The following is a 19,154-nucleotide window of genomic DNA, read 5'->3' as shown; positions in this document are numbered from 1 at the left end:
CCAGACCATTTTTCAAACAGTGGTGTGGGGCCCACAAGCTTCCCTTCCCACTCAATTCCTACCCTGTCACAGCTGGTCAAGCTCTTTAAACAAAAGCTGGTGCCAGGCATTAAGAGCTAAATAAGGTATGGAGCAAACATTGCTTGGACGAATGTTGGGACATGATGCACAACGTATCAAGGGAGAATTATTATATCAATATGAGATCTTTCAGCAGGGCTCTCAGGAGCCAGGTAACACGGCCACCCCAGATTTAGTTTAATGATGGATCCATTCAGGATATGTGGCACTTGAGACATCAGAAGAGTCTTGCTGGATCAGACGATAAAAGGTCTAGCATCTGGTCTAACATTCTTTTTTCCAACAGTGGCCTCTGGGAAGCCCACAAACAAGGCATTAAGGCTGTGTCCCTCCTCCAGCAACTGGTGTTCAGAGGTACACTGCCTCAGATCATGAAATATCCATTTAATTATCATTACTAATAACAGTTGGTTCCCCTTTTAAGCCATCTGGGTCAGCGAACACCATATCTTGCAGCAGCAAATTAAATAAATAAATTGTGCCTTCTTTGTCTGCCTTGAGAATAGTTCAGCCTGAGGCCCAAAGCCCTAAATACTTGTTATAGCACCTCTGCTACATTCCCATAACTTCATGGGCTCTGAACTTTGGCTATTGCACCCTAAGGCACTTAATTGTGGAACAGCAATGATTCAGTTACATACCAAGTATATTGTAAGTAGAAACGTGGATGTTTCTACTGGTTTTATAGTTTATAGAGTCTAATTTATTTGAATGCTTCTGCATCTAGTCAACATTACTATTTTAAGACATTAGCCAGGTACCGTATTTGAACCCCTAGTCTGGATAGGTAATTTGAGCGTAGCCATATTAGAGTATAAAATGATTTTTCATAATATTAATGCAGAGACTCACATGAGAATAATTATTTTATTCAATTGCTGAAGGAGGGGAGGAAGAGCTGAGCAAAACGCATTGGCAAACCTCCATGGGAATCTAAAAGAATGATTGAGAAACATTTTTTCCATTGTTCACTGAGCTCTCAGCTGAGCCCGATCTCAATACTTCATGGTTTAAGATTTTATGTTTGTAGAAAATAAAGATGGGGAAAACTATTTTATATATGCCTCTTGTGCGCTTTCATGGCAGATTTAATAGGATCGTTCATCTGTAATATCTGAAGTGCTCAGATGCTACTTAATTGGCAATGAATAATTACTTTGGTAGAGCTCAACCTAGCCAAAGCTAAGCGCTTCCCAAGCTACAGTCTTTCTTGGGAATAAGCCTCAATGAACACAGTGGGGCACGCTTCAGAGTGAGCACCAGGGTTTAAATTAGAAGGATTTAGACTAAACGCTGGGAAGAACCATGCAGCTGACTGCCTCCGAAGGTGGCAGACTCTCCTTCATTTGAGATCTTGAAACAGAGTCTGGATGTCCACCTGTCAAGCATGCGGGAGTTGTGGGTTTCCTGCATCGACAGGCGTTGGTTTAGATGAGCTTTGAGGACCCTTTTCAAGCCTACAGTTCCACGATTCAAATGCTTAAAACATTAATGTGGATTATGGCTGTCTTGAAGCAGCATTGAACTGAAAACAAGAGAATCAGTGGAAATATGCATATAGAGGTGATGAAGTTTGCACCCCACCCTTCATCAAAGGAGCTCCATAGTGTGTGTGAGGGAGATTTCACAATGTGTGTGCTATTTCATCCCAGTTACATTTGTTTATTTAAAGAGCATAAAACCATCATTAAAATAGTCAAGGCTTTCCTTCCGTCACTGCTGCCCGTCTAAAGAAGTCCTTGTGAAACCAACACCACTTGTGAGGTTCCCGAGTCTTCCTGCTGTCTTGTTTCGCTCTTGCTTCTTTTGCCCCTTTTTAAATAGCAGCTGGAGTGAGTGAGCTGCCTTTGCCTTTCAGCGGGGACCAAATCATGCACAACTGCATGGCAGATTAGATAGTGTACAGTCACTGCTGAACAGGGCTACCAGGTTACTACCATGTCAATTTAAAACAAAAATTGTCATCCCGGAAGCCACATTCAAGGATTATAAAAGCAATGCCCTTTTGTCTACTTGCTGCTAAAATGTCCTTGGAGCTGAAGGAGCAGAAGCAGAGGGGACCTAGTTTAAAGGCTGGTTATTAATTCACAGTTTATCTCCTTGCATTCCTCTTTTATTGATTCTCAGTCCTAGGGCTCATTAACTGGTGCAGAGGAGAGAGAATGCTCTAGAAATCCTGTAAGTTGGGTCAGCTTTCAGTGTATCAGGGTGGGGTGGTGCTTATTTAGAATGTTAGCCTTATTGGGATTTGCATGTTGTTGTTGTTTTAAAAATCTTTGAAATGTTTCTGAGTTGTGTCCTACACAATCTTATGCATGTCCTGCTGTGTTTAATGGGTCAGGTGAGTATGTATAGGACTGCAGCTTTATAATGTAATCCTATGGACATCTACTCAGAAGTACCGTACACTCCCATTGAATTCAATGGAATTTGCTCTCAGGTTAGTGGGTATAATATTGGAGCCATAGAGTTTGAAAATGGTGCGATAAGTTTTGAGTTTTTATGATAGAAGGGCAGAAATACCTAATAAGTGCAGCACTTCCCAAAACGTGGACTGTGGACCACAATAATCCACAAGCTTCATTCAGGTGGTTCATGACTTGTCTGTAAAAATGCAATTTAGAAGCCAAATCATAGAACATCTAGCACAGTGTGTTACAACGTCTACAACAAGCAGAAAACTCGTTGGGTTATCAGTGAAGACCCTCAGCAATTTTCAAGTGGGCCATGGGGGGTGGGGGTGGAGTTTGGGAATCATTGCAATAACATACCTAATACCAAATTAAACATTAGTTAATTTTTGGGAAAGGCTGGCCCAAACCAGAAGCCCTGCATTTTAAAGTTTACAATGGTACCTCGGGTTACATACGCTTCAGGTTACATACACTTCAGGTTACAGACTCCGCTAACCCAGAAATAGTGCTTCAGGTTAAGAACTTTGCTTCAGGATGAGAACAGCAATCGTGCTCTGGCGGCGTGGCAGCAGCGGGAGGCCCCATTAGCTAAAGTGGAGCTTCAGGTTAACAACAGTTTCAGGTTAAGAACGGACCTCCAGAACGAATTAAGTACTTAACCTGAGGTACCACTGTATTTGGCTTTCCTTTTCTTTTTGTATGGTCAGTCTTAAAAGTCCTCACATTGCTGCTCCTTGCCAGCCACTGCTGCCCTACTGGTGTGTCACACTGTCCAAGAGAGCTGAATGACACCCCCACCCCCCAAAAAAACCCACCAAACCAAAAGCAGAAAAATGGGGAAAAGTTTTAAAATTCTGGGATTTAAATTCAAAATCTAAACATGAATTTTAACACCAGCGTTTCACTGTTCTTTTAGACTTGTGAATATTATTCTGATTTTGACAAGCTGCTGCACACCAGATGCTATTGCATGACAGCTATCAATTCATACCAAGGCTATTATCCACCATCTCCACACCCTCTGGGCATGGGAGTTTACTGCTTGCAACCCCATTTCCTACCAATAGCCCTTCTAGGAGTGGCGAGCTGGACATCCTGAATGGTATACATAAAGGGCAGACTGAATAAGGCCCCAGTTATCCTTACTATTTTTTAGTAGTAACAGTAGGTTGCAGTCGCAGTTTATATATCCCGCCCTTTGCCATAGACCCAGTGTAAGTTGCAACATCATAACCATAATGCATACAATATGTAATGAAAAAAGAGACGTCCCCCCTCACACCAATAATACACTCCTTCTCTGCAAGTGCAGCCCCATTCAGAATAGGCCACCTCATCACTTCCTTGACCCAGGAACCACCACTCTGTAGGATCTCTATCTTGTCAAAATTCAGCTTCAGGTTATTGACCCTCAGCCACATCATTATTATCTAAGACAGTGTTACCTGTCTTAGATGATGACAGGGAGAAAAAGAGCTGGGTGTCATCATAGTAGTCCCATTATTGAAAAAGGGTAGAGATGAATGGTTCCTTTTGCTAAGACAGCTCCTCTCTACCTCTTCACAATTTCGAAGGCATCATAGCCTTATTAGCTCAGCAACATTATGGGTACCACTATTAGTTGTACTCTAATGAGACATGCGGGGACATGGGTGGCACTGTGGTCTAAACCACTGAGCCTAGGACTTGCTGATTGGAAGGTCAGCGGTTCCAATCCCCGCGACGGGGTGAGCTCCCGTTGTTCGGTCCCAGCTCCTGCCAACCTAGCAGTTCGAAAGCACGTGAAAGTGCAAGTAGATAAATAGGTACTGCTCCGGAGGGAAGGTAAACGGCATTTCTGTGCGCTGCTCTGGTTCGCCAGAAGCAGCTTAGTCATGCTGGCCACATGACCTGGAAGCTGTCTGCAGACAAACGCTGGCTCCCTCGGCCTATGGAGCGAGATGAGCACGCAACCCCAGAGTCGTTTGTGACTAGACCTAACAGTCAGGGGTACCTTTATCTTTACCTTTAATGAGACATGCTACTGTAAAGTAATGTGATTGGCTCACGATGCAATTCCTTGGATTCCCCCTTGAATTCAATGGACTTTACTTCTGAGTAGACCTGCATAGAAGGGAACAGAACTGAGTCAGGGTTGCCGGCAGGATTTGCAATCTCATGGGCAGTTGAACCATAGAAATGAATGGGATTTCAGTGGGGATTGTGCAGGAGAACCCCTCACTGGATTGCACTCCCTGTCTGCGTGGAGGAGGGGGATTAGATAATATTATTTTATTTTGCACAATAATTCAAAAGGGAACACTGTAAAAGTCCCAAGTAGCTGACAGCTTAGGCGAAAGAAAAAACAACCCAGTGACAGATGCCAAAATGGACACCACTCGTGTCATAGGTTAAGTAACGATTATTTTATAATGGTGGCTTTATGCAGGAGCTATAAACATATGACGAACAGGAGAGCATGTCCGTCAGTGCACAGCCGGACTCGGCGGTGTTTAGTGCTGGAGAGAGGGAGCGAGAGGATGGATCTGCCTAGATCTCTGCGAATGGCGCGGAGGGGCGCGTGTGCAAATGGTCTCCAGGCGCACTCGCTTTTGCGCCTTGGGAATTCCGCGCGAGGGGAGACTCGGGCTGAATCCAGTCGCTGTGACGTTGACAATGGGCTTTACTTTCTCCTGGAATTCTCCCCTCCCCCTGCATGTCATGTAGGTTTCATTGCCAGGCTGCTTCTGTTGCATTTTGGGATTAAGTCTCTCTCTCTCTCTCTCTGCCCCCACCCCACCCTGCTATCTGTGCCAATTTTAAAACCACGAGCCATATTCACGAAGATGTTTTTAAAAAATAAAATCCTGGTGGGTGTTTCGCTTTAAAAGCGAGAGCGACAAAAGCCCGCACAAAACAAAACAACCCCCCCCCCTTCGCATCGCGAAGCACCTGTTTCTGCAACTCAACCCTGGCACAAGATCCGGCTCGCTGCTTTCGTTCATTTTCCCAGACCCCACGGCCTCCTTCCCTGCCCTCAGCCAAAGATTGCTTTCAGATCTGGGCCGCGATCAAGAACAACAACAACGCCAACCATCCCAGCCGAACGCTGGGTTTCAAGAGCAGCCTTGAATCGGCGGGGATCGTGTCCCTTTCGGGGGTGCTCGCTATGTCTCATTGCTCCTCCGATGGAGAACGAAGGAAAACAGAGAAAGAATGAATGGCAAACAGGCGAGCCGGGGTGCGGTGAGGCCGATTTCTCTGCTCTTCCGCCTTTCCTTCTTGCCATTTGGGGTCCTTCCTCCCCGACCCGACCATTAGGCATGCAAGTCACTGAGATCTACTGAGAAAGAGAGAGCGGCTGGGAAAACATCGGTGTATTGGGACTCCAACCGTATTAGCGAGCGGGAGTGGGGGAGCGAGCGGGAGAAGAGAGTGACAGCCAGTGCGTCACGCCATTCAGCAAGTGCCAGGATCGCGCAGGGTTTTTTGCGCGTCCCTCTTGCGCCGCCGCCGCCGCCGCCTCCACGGCCCTTCGAATTGCTCCGCGTCCAAGCAACGCGCGGAGCCCTTCGCCTTCTCTCTCTGTGTGGTGCGAGGAGGACTTGTTGAAGCGGCAGGTCACACGGGCCGCCTGCGTTTTGGCTCCTCCCGCCGCTGCTGCGCCGCTACCTGTAAAGCGCGTCGCTCTCTCGCTCGCCTCCATCTGTTCGAGGCAGCCTCGGAGAAGCGCGCAGGGCCGTTTGGGAGGAGGCGAGGGGGAGCCTGGAGAGAGCCCCGAGACCAGGCAGCAGCTTGGCCCGGCAGGAGCCGTCCGTGCTCGGCCTCCAACCGTGAGGGGAGCCCCTTCTTCTTGGGGAGCCGAAGCCACCGCCGCCTCCTCAGCGGCCGAATCACAAGGCGCCGCTTTCCTCCCGCGCGCCCGGCGAGTCTCCTACGCCAGCTGCCCGGGAAGCTGAGGCGCGCAGCAACGGCGGGCTGGGCGCGTTGCTAACGGGCGGCGAGGAGGAGGAGGAGGCGGCCGTGCAGCAGCAGCAGCAGCAGCCGAGGATGGCAGGCGAGGCGGCGGCCGCCGCAGCGACGACGCAAGCCCGGCTGGGCGAGTGGAGGAGGCTGAATTAGGAGAGAGGAAGGGGCTGGACTTGCCGGAGGGAGACGCCGAACGAGCAGGGCTGCGTGGGCTCACTCTCCGGTCGGTGGAGAGAGAGAGAGGGCGCGACTGACGAGGGGTCGCTCTCCGCCTTGGCGCTCAAATCGTGAGGCGACCAAGGAGCGAATCCCGGATCTCGGCCGGGACCTGCGCGCGTCTGCCCGCCCGCCTTCTCCCCTTCGTGGCGGGCGTCGTGAGGTGCCGGCGCGAGGGGTGGCTGCTGGCTTGATTTCGGGGAGGGGGGTGGGGGGAAGGGGGAGCCGCTGATTTGGCCACCGGGAGGAGGCGGCGGCGGCGCCTTTATTTCCCGCTCGGTTCCCTCGCGCCGGAATCTTGGAAGGCGGCAGCGAGGGCGCCAGAGCGAGAGGTGCCGAGCGGCGGCCGCCTGCCTGGACGTGCGCTGAGGCTCGGCTTGCGCGCCTCCCCGCCCAAGAGCAGCGCTATGGCTGGGGATGGGCTTGGCCGAGGGCGCTGGCGGCGGCAGCAGCAGCAGCAGCGGGAGCTCCCCGGGGCCCCGGCGGCGCGCCCTGCCCGCTGTTAGCCATGGCAAATGGCAGCGGCGGCGGCGGCGGAGGCGGCGGCGGCGGCGGCGGCTCCAGCGGCTCCAGTAGCTACTACTCGGGAGGAGGAGGCGGCGGCAGCGGCGGCATTAAGATGAACAGCCCCATCAGCGCCAGCAGCAACCTGAACGCGGACTCCTCCTCGGCGCCCGCCAAGGCGATCAACGCGGTCATCATCCCCATGACCATGGAGGTCCCCTGCGACAGCGGGCAGCGCATGTGGTGGGCCTTCCTGGCCTCGTCCATGGTCACCTTTTTCGGGGGACTCTTTATTATCCTGCTCTGGAGGACCCTCAAGTACCTGTGGACCGTCTGCTGTCACTGTGGGGGCAAGGAGAAGGTAACGTTTCTCTTCCTTCCCGGGTTCTCCCGCTTGAGGGCCGCTTCACACGTTGCCTAGTGCGGGGCTGGAAGCTGAGGTCGTGCAAAGCGCGCACATTCGTGTGTCTTGCAGTTGTCTTCTCCAGGGAGCTGCGAATGGCCGTGGAGTGGGGGGAAGGTGAGGGTTTACACCTGCAGAATGTGTGAAGCGGCCCTTCTATCCCTGGTATTATTTGCATCTCATTTCAGGGAAACTTACAAATAAACTGTATGTTAAGATTGCAACCGTGCAGCTGGAGCCTTTGCGTGTTGACAGGGAAATGGGTCCCAGTGAGTTCAGAGGCTTCATTCTTGAGGGCATCTGCTTAGGAGAGCAAGTGCTTTTGAATGTCACATGCAGCTCAGTCCTAAACCTGTTTCTTCAGAAGCCCTTCTTTCAAAGGACTCAGGGACTGCAGCCTTAGTCCCAAGTAAACTGCAAGGGATGGGAAGATTCATTTTCTTTCCTTCACTTCTTTTAGTCCTTTCTAATTTACTGTGTCCCTTCTCCATGTTTCCCCCATGCCCCTTTGTTTACTATTCTCTTCATTTCCCCCTTCCATTTTCCCTTTCTTCTTCTTCTGATACTGTTTTCCATATATTGAGTTTTAGCGTCAATAGAAGTCAGAGTAGTAACATCAAAGGTTTATTGTTACTCTAACACAATTACAGTAATTCAACCTCCTGCCTTCTAACCATCATCAGTTCAGCAAGAGTTGTTTGTTGTGTGTTTGCTGCCCCAGGTTGACTCCTGCTGCTTTGGTACTAGGAGAGCGGAGGGCCCTTCGTTGTTGTTGCTGCAGCATGAAAAGTTAAAGAAATCCTCAAAAGGCAATAGCCTCAGATTTTGGATAAAACTGTGTTGGACCAGCAGTTCAGTAGTGGTCATGGGTGAGCTGAGGTTCAAAGGTTGAGACTTCTTTTGTCTGAAGTGGACAGGGAGTCTTCAGAACAGTGGTGGTGGTTCCTCTTTTCCTTGTTGAATGATGGCTTCAGCTACTCCTCCCCACCTCACACAAACAGGCTGAGAAGGAAACATACCTTGGCAGTAATAAACTTGATACCCAATTTGCTCTATTATTGCTGCCAGGTCTCTCTTGCGCTCGGATGGGTTTGCCTTTCTAACAGCAAGTACTGTCGATTTTGCTATGTCCAAATCACATTTTGTTTGGGTTAGCCATAGGTGGTAACAAATCAATGGATAAACTAGCTAACAACATGGATGCGGTGGCCCCCAAAGTTACAAATGGTAACTCAGAATATGTATAATCCAATTCAAGAGTTTTATGTTAGGTCTAATGACAGTGAAAGCGTTTTGGTGAGGAAAGGGGGAATTCGGGATTTGCCATTTGTAATACTTGCCAGAAGTGATGGCAGACTGTGAAAATAGATGCAAACAGAACACAAAGACATTTAAATGGGTGAATATTCCTGAAACAATCACACACTGCCCACCCCTTCTCATTCAGCCCTGTTTCTTCCCACTTCCATCAAAATCTTGCTCCTCGTAAGGTCAGAATTCAAATTGAGCCACTCTGTATGGCTCTTTCTGCCCTTCTTTGTAAGCAGAATCCATGTGGAATTGTCATCTGCCATGGAGAGAGAATCCCATAAGCACTGTAGAGGCAGAAACATTTTAGCTTGCCAGAAGTATTGTTGTGGAAGAGACCAGGCCACATTGCCCCCCTTAAGGTGACTGCTGAAAACTGTCAAGTAAAAGAACTGAGCAATAGGTGGTTGTGGGAAACAGGTCTGTATCTACACACAGATATCGCAGGAACCAGGATTTTGAGTATCTCACCCTCTCTGAAATCCATGGGACCCTTGCCCATTGCATTCAGTTAACTCAAGACATTTGGGATTTCGGCTGTCCGAAAACACATTTTGGGCAGAATCCTGTGAGGAGGTACTCCCATGCAAGCTCCACTGAAAGAAGCAGGGAGCTACAGAGAAGCACACAGCTGTTGTTTCTTTGCCTGTTGCTTGTGCAGGAAGGCTTATGTTGGTTGATTGCAGTGGGCCGAATATTTTGTGGTCTCTCCAGCTACTTTGGTGCAAGCCTCCCATTGATTTCAATGGAATTTACTTCTGCATTTGTGTGTTACGCTCCAATACTTGGGCTACGGCCGACCTAGGGCTGGTCTTGGAAATATTGTCCCTGATCCAGAGAAAGCTGCTCTCTCATGAGACCCACTGAAATGGCAGCTCACAACTAACTTGTGCTGTTGATTTCAGTGGGACGGAAGCACAATTAGGACTGCAGTCCTAAACCACACTTATTAGGGAGCAAGCACATGGAACACAGTGAGAATTAGATTTCTGTAGACTTGCAAAGGATTGCTATGTAAATTTCTCTGGACTGGGTCAGTCGGTGGCTATCCTGTGCATAGTTGGGTTACTCCTATCCCATTGACTTTGGTAGGATTTAAGCAGCCTCATTGTGTTCAGGAATGTAGCCTGAGTCCCATGATGTTCAGACACTGCCTCTAGAGCCTTCTGCCCTCCATTTGAGCAAAAGAAGTCCCATACCACTTACGCAAAACAAGCCATACTGAGCCATGAGCTACACTAAGCAAGTCAGCCAGCCGCTGCGTTTTGCTGCCTGAATCCATCTCCTGCTCACTGGCTGTAGGTCTCTGCTGCTGTGAGACTAGGAGTAAAAAAATAAGACTGGAAAGCCAACACCTGCGGAAAATCCACACCTGTCACCAATGTTTCATGTGTTATACCAGTGATGCAGAACCTTTGGCCCTCTGGATGTAGCTTAACTACAGCTCCCATCAGCCCCTGAAGCATTGCCAATTGCTGGGGTGATTGGGGTTGTAGTTCAGCAACATGTGGAGGGCAAAAGGTTCTCCATGAAATATGGCAAATGATGGAACTTGGTGTAAGCAAGATTTCTTGGTTCGTGCTGCTTCTGTTCCCCGTACACCTGAGGGCGATGGGGGCAACCACTGCTGAAAGGTGAAATGATAACAAAGTTGTCTCAAGGCAGCTTATTTTTCATATATATTTTTGTGAAGCTGTTGACTTGGCTAATCATTATCCTTCTGCATTGGTGACACCCTCTTGGTTGTCCCTCCCTGGGCCCATTTGTGCACGCATGCCATTGCCAGATGTGCAGCTTGGCATGTGAATGGACTCAGTTGCATTTGAGATGTGAAACGTCTCCTTTCTCATCAAGTGATGAGCAGATATGTGTGAATCAGCCCAGTGAATGTGAGCAGTGCCAACCCTGCCATCTCCCTTCCGCCTCAACCTTTAGAGGCCCACTAAAACCTGGAGCATGTCAGCTTTAACAAAAAATCCATCAAGAAAGAGCTCAAAAGGGACGTCTCAGGGAAGCAAAGTGTTGCCTCTTCACTGCCAACTTCCTGTAAAGGGATGACTTGACTCTTGCTAAGGACTTTAACATCATGCCAACTTTTTCGTTCTCACCCCCCTCCCACTCCCCCTTTGCTTAATACATAGCCTCACGAAAAGTTCTAGAGAACTCAAAACCTTGATTATTTTGTGAGGCTTGGGTAGGTCCTAATAAATATATTTCCCCACTGTGGATTTGAGATTCTTGTCAAGGCAAACAGTGAAGCCAACAGCCATTTCCTGCTCAGTGGGATTACTCCAAACAATGTGTAATGTGGCTTACAGCTGCCTTGTTAGGATTTCCCCTTCCAGTTTTACGTATAGCTACCCAGAAGGTAGAATATGCTTAAAATGCCATCCCATTTTGAAGGTTAGGAAACAGAGTATAATGAGGATCCCCACCCACCCCAGTCTTTGTAAGAATTCTTTTTAGCTAAAACATTGTTAATGCTCTATATTTGCTAACGTGGCATCTGACAGGCTATTTGGACCCTCCAAAATAGACCAGCAGCTGGAGTTTCTCCCTTCCCCTTTTCACATTTTTCGGATTACGAATGGAAGAATAGATCTGCTTCAGCTATTCCTGGCACCCAGCTACACAAAAAGCACCCAAACCTTTTAAATATATATGGTTGCTAGGTTGCTGTCATGATTTGACATTCAGCTATCGGCTTCCCCTGCTTCCCCCAAGATATGGCATAACCTGGCTGTGCAAACGTGGATTCATTTTTATTTTTAATTTGAAAGTGGTGATGAAGTAGGGATGTATGTGTGTCTCTGTGTGTCAATTATGAATGCAACCTTGAGAAAGTTAGGTGCATCTAAATCCCATCAAAATAGGGGGGGGCTCAAGTATGTGTAGTTAAGTCGTAGAATGCTCAGAGTTTCCTAAAAGTGCCTGCGATCTTCCAGCAGACGAATTGCCATCATTTCAAACTGGGTTTACTCTGGAAAGCATGCTATCATAAGCTATGGGGTATTTTGAAGCTTTAAAATTCATTTTGACTTGCTAAGTAAATAACAGCAATAGCCTTTTCCTGCTGAAGAGATTCTTTTTGTGGAGGGGAAATGGAAATGTGAGTTTTTGGAAAGGAAGATTTGTTGGGGTTGTAACACTCATCCCTATTTATATGATGACAAATGTATATTTTTGAAGAGAACTGGCTCCTCAGAAAGGAAAGCCAAATACGGTAGCTAGATAGGTCTGAACGAGTTTCCTATCTCTCTCTCTCCCTCTCTCTATGTTTTCATATATTAATAAATATATTCAAGTGCTTTCCTTTGTTTGTTGCAAGAAACATATTTAAGGAGTCCAGAAGTCAGCAAATACCCAGAAATTGTTCGGAGATGATTACCAGCACTACCTATATTTCCTTTGAGCACCTGATCCCAAAGTTACAGAACTGAACAAAGTACCTATAGTTCTTCTGTGGGTTGCCAGGTCATCCTGCCAAGTCATCCTCGTGGACTCGGTTGTAGGAACAAGTTTCCACCCTTTGAACGTCCAGCAGTATTAGCAATTTCTACAGCCTGAGTGGGCTCTTGTATGTCCCACTTGCCAAGTCAGTTAACCCTGCAGCGTCTCTCAAAGAGTCGTTGATAAATCTGGACAGTCACACATCTCCACTTGTACAGGGTGGCTGAATAGTGCTGTACTGTGCTGTGCTTAAAGTCCAAGAGAAACTGCAGAGATGGCACTCCTCCTGGCATGCTGCCCTCCCTAAGCCCCTGAGCAAGCTAATAGCTGACACTTCATAAACTGTCTTTGAAAAGGAGCTTTCTCATTCAAAACTGAAAGCACCATATTGCATGCATTCAGTTTCCTCTCTTGTGAGAGCTCTTTTCTCTAATTTTCTGAATGCTCCATCTTCTCAATATGTTAGGAAGCCCCAACCAGGGCCCTAACATTAGGCAAATTGAGGCATGCACCTCTGACAGTGTTTTGGGGTGTCATTAAAAATCAGGAAATTATATTATTTCATTTCTTGTTGTTGTATTTTTTTGGCCATTAAAGGGGCTACACAAATCCCCGCTTATTTGATTTTCTGCCTTGTTACTGCCCAAATAACTTGTTTAGTTGTGCATACTTTGCACCTTAAGGTTTCTGATGCCATGATATAATGGAAAGGGAAGAAAGGGAGAATGGGTAAGGTTTATTTCCAACAGGGAATGGAACAAAGCAAAAACTTCCACAATATTTAGGAACGGTTGGCCCTCCAATGTGTGAAAGGAAATACAAAGTAGCTGAAACGAAAAATAAAAATAAATAAGAATGCTCACTCCTGGGTGACACCCCTTGCTTTCAATCCCACACATCTTAGTTATGTGAGGGTTGGTTTCCGCCGTGTGGAGAAATGATTTTATGCCTGGGAGCAAGCAAATTCAGATCTGTGAGTGTCTGTCTGGCAGAGGGCAGAGGAAAGCAAGCGGGAGATTTTCAAAGACACCTGGATTTTCTAAACAGAGTTGTACTTTTAAGGGTATTTGTTGGGGCAGGGAGCATATTCTACAATACAAACCTCTTTATAAGCTTTATATTAATGTAACTATCATGGCTCCCTCCACAGAATTCCCCCAACGATTCCTGGAGAGGTGCTAATAATTCCGTGGTGTTGTAGTAGTTGTTAGTTAGTTAGTTAGTTAGTGTCACCCTTCATCTTTAGATCTCGGGGGGGGGGGGGGGTTCACAGCATAAAAATACGTGATAAAAACAGCTCTCATAATCCACAGGCAGTATGTGCCTAATGGTCAGGGATGATAGAAACTGCAGTCTGAAACATCTGGAGGGCAGCAGGTGGAGGAAAGCTGACTGGGATTTAAGGCACTGCCTCCATACAAGAGGGAGAAGCAGATCAGCCAAAGAAGACCCACATTATCCATTGCTGAGCTGCACCATTTCAGATTGTGAATGTGTCTGTGGGAAGATGTCAAATGCTTGAATCTCTCCCACATAAAATCCCCCTCCTTGCAAATCATACAAATGAACATACTAGGGAGAAAAAAGAAAGAGAGAGGTTCTGGCCATTTTCCTGGCAAAGCATGCTGGTATTGTATACAGTGTGGTTTTTATTATTATTATTAAAGGAGGCATCATTTTGAACATAAGGGCCTAGTTCCCATGACTTTATTCTCACTGCATGCTGCATCAGGAGATTAGGAGTTGATTAATCTTCCCCTGTTTGCTTTTACTAAATGCAGCTATAGTGAGGGAAAGGAACTGCTAATTGGACTTCACATGCAACCTGGAGGCATTTTAACACTTCCCTCCCTGCACTGTTATCCCAATCCCTTCCCTCCTCACCCTTTTCTTACATTTTGCTGGTGGGTGGAATGCAGTTGCCTGCATTATCATTTCTTCTCAAATAGCAGCTAGGGGGTATGTGGTTTAGACTGGCACAATAGGATGGGGAAACAGAGTTGAAAATCCCTAAGCCACTTCCCTGTTCAAATTAGCAGCCTCTCCTTCCTTGTGGCTGCATTAAGTTTAAGGATAGACAGAAGATAAACCATTGGTGTGGTATAACATGTAGTTTGGTTCTCACTGAGAGGTGATAAACCTTTGTCTGGAAGTACCGCTTCAAACTGCAGGTGGGAGCTCACATAACGGAGTGTTCCTTCCTACAAAAGCAAAAAAATAAATCCAAATTTTTCTTGAACATTTAAGTCAGGGAGGGGGGGAAGAGTCTACATAGCCATTCCATGTGCAGGGGCCCCCTACCCCTTGTATAGAGAAGTATTCAATTGTGTGACTCCCTACTTGTAGCTGGGATAGCTCAGTCAGCAGAGCAGAGTAATATATATATAACTGGTGATTTCTCTATTAAAGATATGAATTGAATTATTAATGTCAGTTTTTAAAAGTATAACTGTGCAATTTTAAGAAGTACTGTTTGCTTGTATGATCTAGGGAGAAATATGTATTGTGTTTGATGTTCTTCCCTTAACTTGGGTCCTGGTTTGTATCTAAAAATGGGGGGGAAATGTTGGGGAATTAGATGAATTCTTATTCCTGGGTTGTTGCTCATGACATTGTGATATAAAGTGTATAAATGCAAGGAATAGCACATCAGATGGCCCATAATCATTCTAATTGTGAGCTTGGGTGATCACATGATCACCCAAACTGAAGGCAGCCCTGTTTAGGGAATCTTTTAATGTTTAATAGATTATTGTATTTTAATATTCTGTTGAAAGCTGCCCAGGTGGGTGGGGTATAAAAAAATTACTACTACTCCTATTATTATTATTATTATTATTATTATTATTATTATCTGTTTGGAAGCAAAACAGGACTACCCAAAAGTAAGCAAATGGTCTCTACCTGGGTATCATTGGTATGCAGAAGTATACACACCTGTAAATTAAAAGAAAAATAATTACCCCAAAGGACTTATGCACTGGCAGGATTTACAGAAAACTGGTGGCGGTGGATCGAAGAGATAAGAAAACAGTAGATTAACTTCCCTCTACTGTCATGCCAGAAGCGGCTTAGTCATGCTGGCCACCTGACCCGGAAGCTGTACGTCAGCTCCCTCAGCCAATAAAGCGAGATGAGCGCTGTAACCCCCGAGTCATCCCCTTTACCCTTTACCTTTACTGTCATGCCACAATTTCCTCTTACTGTGTAGTAATCAAATGCTCAGGTTCACAACTAGTTGTCAGCCCTAAATCTGATCCCACTAATATAGCACAGCAGAGGAAAGGCCTCAAGGTGGGAGGGAAAGGGGGAAAGCCCCCTCCTCACATTCCAGGCATGTTGTTGAAGGTCCCATAAAACACTGCCCGTTTGTACTATTATGTTCATTTTGCACTGTGGAGTTGGATGTTTTGGCATTGGAAGGAAATATCGGTGGTTACTGGTCTGAATTTATTGTGATGTTTCCAGCAGGTCTGTTTGCACTGCACCTTCAGAACCCAGGTCAGGGTGACCTGAGGTGCACCTGACTGCTTGTGGCTCGGACCTGCAATGTCATGGAGTCTTTCCGGTCTTCTGGATAATGTTGGCGGCATCTGGAGTTGATCCAACGTTGCCTTGCTTCAACCAGGCTGTGGGCACAATAAGGTGCTAAAGCCCCACCCTTACCTTAAGTCACTTGATAGCAGTTAATCATTGAAATGGCATGGACACAGTTTGCCCTTATGTAGAAAGCCCAATACCTTGGCTTGAGGATTGCTTATTTACTTATATTGCAGACCCTCCAAGTGTCCCTGTTTTCCAGGGACAGTTCCTGAGTTACAGAAGACGTCTGGGTTTATGTTTTGAACTTGGAATATCCTGCTTTTCCTTAGGACAACGTCCCTATTTTCATTGGAGAAATGTTGGAGGGTATGGAGTTCTCCAACCTGCCATCCGTATGTGGGGATTTGTTTTCATAGTTAATGCTTTATATATGTTGCAAGCTGCCCAGAGTGACTGCGACAACCCAGTCAGATGGCCAGGGTATAATAATAATAATAATAATAATAATAAATAATTTGAATAGGACATGCTTATTTTCACAGGAGAAACGTTGGACAGCATGATATCAGGGTTGGGGTCATGTGGCCCTCTAAATGTGTCTAAACTACAACTCCCATCATAGTGAGCATTGACTGGGGATGCAGCTGATTGGAACTAGAATCCAGCTACATTTTGTTTGTTTTGTGAAGGGAGGAAAACTTTGGCTGTGTGGTAATCTTGTGGTGTTCCCCTTGCTGGAAGCATGTTAGAAGAGTGCTTATCTGTGGCCCTCTTGATGTTATTGGACTACAACTCCCACCATCAGTGGCAATTTGCCATTGTGGTTGGGCCTGATGAGACTTTGAGTCCAACAATATCCGGAGGCTGGTCCATTAGGGCGAATGGGGCACTACCCCACCAGCTTCAGTGAGGGTCCACCTGCCTGTCTTCTTAAAACCAGTTGGGGTTTGGGGTGGCACTGGTTGTCAGCTTCTTCCCCCTCAGTCTCTGTGTTGCCCCTTGCAGAACTCAGCAGGGAAGAGGATGGCTCTGTCATTGGCTCTGGTGCCCCCTACAATTGGGCACCCTGCTTTCTAGTCTTAATGGGCAACAGCCACCACTGTTTGGAGGGCCCCAGATTCCCCATCCCTGGCTTATCACATCTTCCTCTTCTGTCAGCACAGACTAAATGGTACTACAGCTGAATCAAACAGCAAAGCAGGTGAGGATTGTGCATGCCAGTGCCCCTCTTGAATTTGGTGTGATGTGGCAACATGAGAATGGGCCTTTTCTGTGGTGGCTCCCTGACCATGGAATGCTCTTCCCAGGGAGGCTCACCAGGCGCCATCATTACATATCTTTGGGCACCAGGAAAGAACATTTCTCTTTATCCAGGCCTTTGGCCATTAAATAACATAGGGCCTGTTAAAGGTGGGGACAATTATTATGATTATTTTACTATTATGCTGCCTATTACTATGCTTTGTATAATTTTTTTATGCTCTGTAAAATGTTTTTCATGTCATACATCACCCTGGGATCTTTTGATAAAGGGTAATATATAAATTTTGTACTACAACTAATAATAGAGTTTATTAAATCATTTATTATATTTATGTATTTAACACATGACTTTTTTTTTAAGAAAAGAAATGTATCAAGGACTGGGTTCTTTATTGACCTATCAAATTTTATGCTATGCCAGCCTTGTGAATTGTAGAAGACCACCTGTATTGCTATCCAAAGTAGAACGGAGATTCTCTCCACTATGAATGTTGGAAGGTGGCCAGCAAGCTTGCAGCTAGACATTTTGGGGCACTTTGGGGAGATCCCTTGTCAGTCAATGTGAAGCAGCAAAAACCTAAATTGGATACATTTACAGTCTTTCAGAGTGCAATCCGATCTCAAAAGTAAGTCTTATGGAAGGCTCGGTATAGGATTGCAGCTTAAATGTATCGATAGAACCTGAATTAGATTTCAAGTACCAGGTGTCAAAACGCATGCTCAGGTGCCCTAGGGTGACTGATCACTGGCTGGGCACCCATTTTCTCCTCCTGTTTCTCCCCTTCCTTTACCTGAGGCAAATTCATTATTTCGAACGGACTACTTACAGTGCACTAATGTTGACCTAGCGCCAGATTTTCCCATTCCCCTGGCCATATTTTGTTGCTGCTGAAGTTAAGTAAGAAAGGAAAACTAACACAGAAGAAGGGTAAAGACAGAGTTTATTTAACCAAGAGAGATAATCGTAGAGTTGGAAGGCCTGAGGGTCTTCTAGTCCTCCATTTCAGGAGAGAGAGTGAGACATGAAAATTTAGGAAGGCAGCCTAGTATATTTCTATTTTCTCACTGGTTTTGACTCTGGAAGCCAGCAGTACCCTTAAATGCATGACGCTTAATATAGAATCTCTCCAAGTGCCAGTGGGCATCATGCACATTTGCCCAAACCCAACTGTGAACCACATGGCAGCTGTTTCTGTGAAAACAGATGTTTTGGGGAGTCGTCTTGACCCGCCTTTGATTCAAATTACAGATGGTCTTAGGCTGAAATAACCAAAACATGAAATGAATAACCTTCTACGTTGGTTCTCAAACGAACTAGCCTACTTATTTCGGTTAAAGCTTTCAAGAAAGCGCCAGGGTATTTTAAACATTTTAAAAATAGGTTTCTTAGGGGGTCCATGGCTCAGTGGCAGAATACATTTTTTGCTAGCAGGATGTAACTGGTTCAACTATTGGCATCTTCAGCGAAAGGACTGTAAGTTGTAGGAGCAGTACAAAGGATGGTCGCTAAAATGCTAAACAAAACAAAACAACAAAACAAAACAAAACACCAAACCTCAAGCAAACATCAAGCATAACAAAGAGAGCACTAGAAATCTCAGTCCTTTGCCACCTTAGAAACTGGTCTCTAGACCTGCACTGGAACTGTTCCAACCCTTTGTGAACTGGAATATATGTAAAACATGGACATGACTCAAACACTACAATGACCTCTGCCTTAGACTTTGAGTAATTGTTGCTGAACATTGGAGTACACAAGAGTGGACTACATGTTCCAATGTTCTGGCTGTAAATTGTAGCTTCATATAGCTTGAATGCACCAGTATGCCATCATGAGCACAAATATGCATACTTTCACAATACATTGGATGTCTGGAGCCCACAATGCTTGGGGATTGTTGTTATTGTTTGACAGATGCACATTTCAGAATGGTTACCTGGGCTAATTCATACATGAACATTGCTCCATGTTTCATCTGTTGATGATTCACTATTGAGAACTGCTTTCATTGGAAGGAAAAGTA

General features: G+C 46.1%; 1 protein-coding gene and 1 long non-coding RNA gene across 15 annotated transcripts in view; one reads left to right on the top strand and one right to left on the bottom strand.

The window, feature by feature from the left end:
• Positions 1–935: 935 nt before the first annotated feature.
• Positions 936–4,492, bottom strand: LOC310844395. The gene is made up of 2 exons (XR_014564078.1): positions 4,449–4,492; positions 936–4,417 (listed from the first exon to the last, which is right to left on the bottom strand). It is a non-coding gene; the product is annotated as an uncharacterized lncRNA (long non-coding RNA).
• Positions 4,493–6,165: 1,673 nt separating this feature from the next.
• KCNMA1 (potassium calcium-activated channel subfamily M alpha 1) overlaps positions 6,166–19,154 on the top strand; it is a 545,541-nt gene continuing 532,552 nt past the window's right edge. For 2 of the 14 annotated variants that reach the window (XM_083738264.1, XM_083738263.1), the window contains exon 1: positions 6,389–7,524. In XM_083738264.1, coding sequence (XP_083594390.1) covers positions 7,168–7,524 — 357 coding nt within the window. In that variant the 5' untranslated portion in view covers positions 6,389–7,167. Of the gene's footprint in view, positions 7,525–19,154 lie in introns of all 14 variants that reach the window. The other 12 variants (XM_083738259.1, XM_083738256.1, XM_083738262.1 and 9 more) reach the window with 10 other exon arrangements.

This window comes from Podarcis gaigeae (assembly GCF_964106915.1).
Source record: "Podarcis gaigeae genome assembly, chromosome: 5".
NCBI lineage: Eukaryota > Metazoa > Chordata > Lepidosauria > Squamata > Lacertidae > Podarcis > Podarcis gaigeae.
Note: the sequence above shows the minus strand (reverse complement) of the source record. Positions and strands in the feature narration are given on the sequence as shown.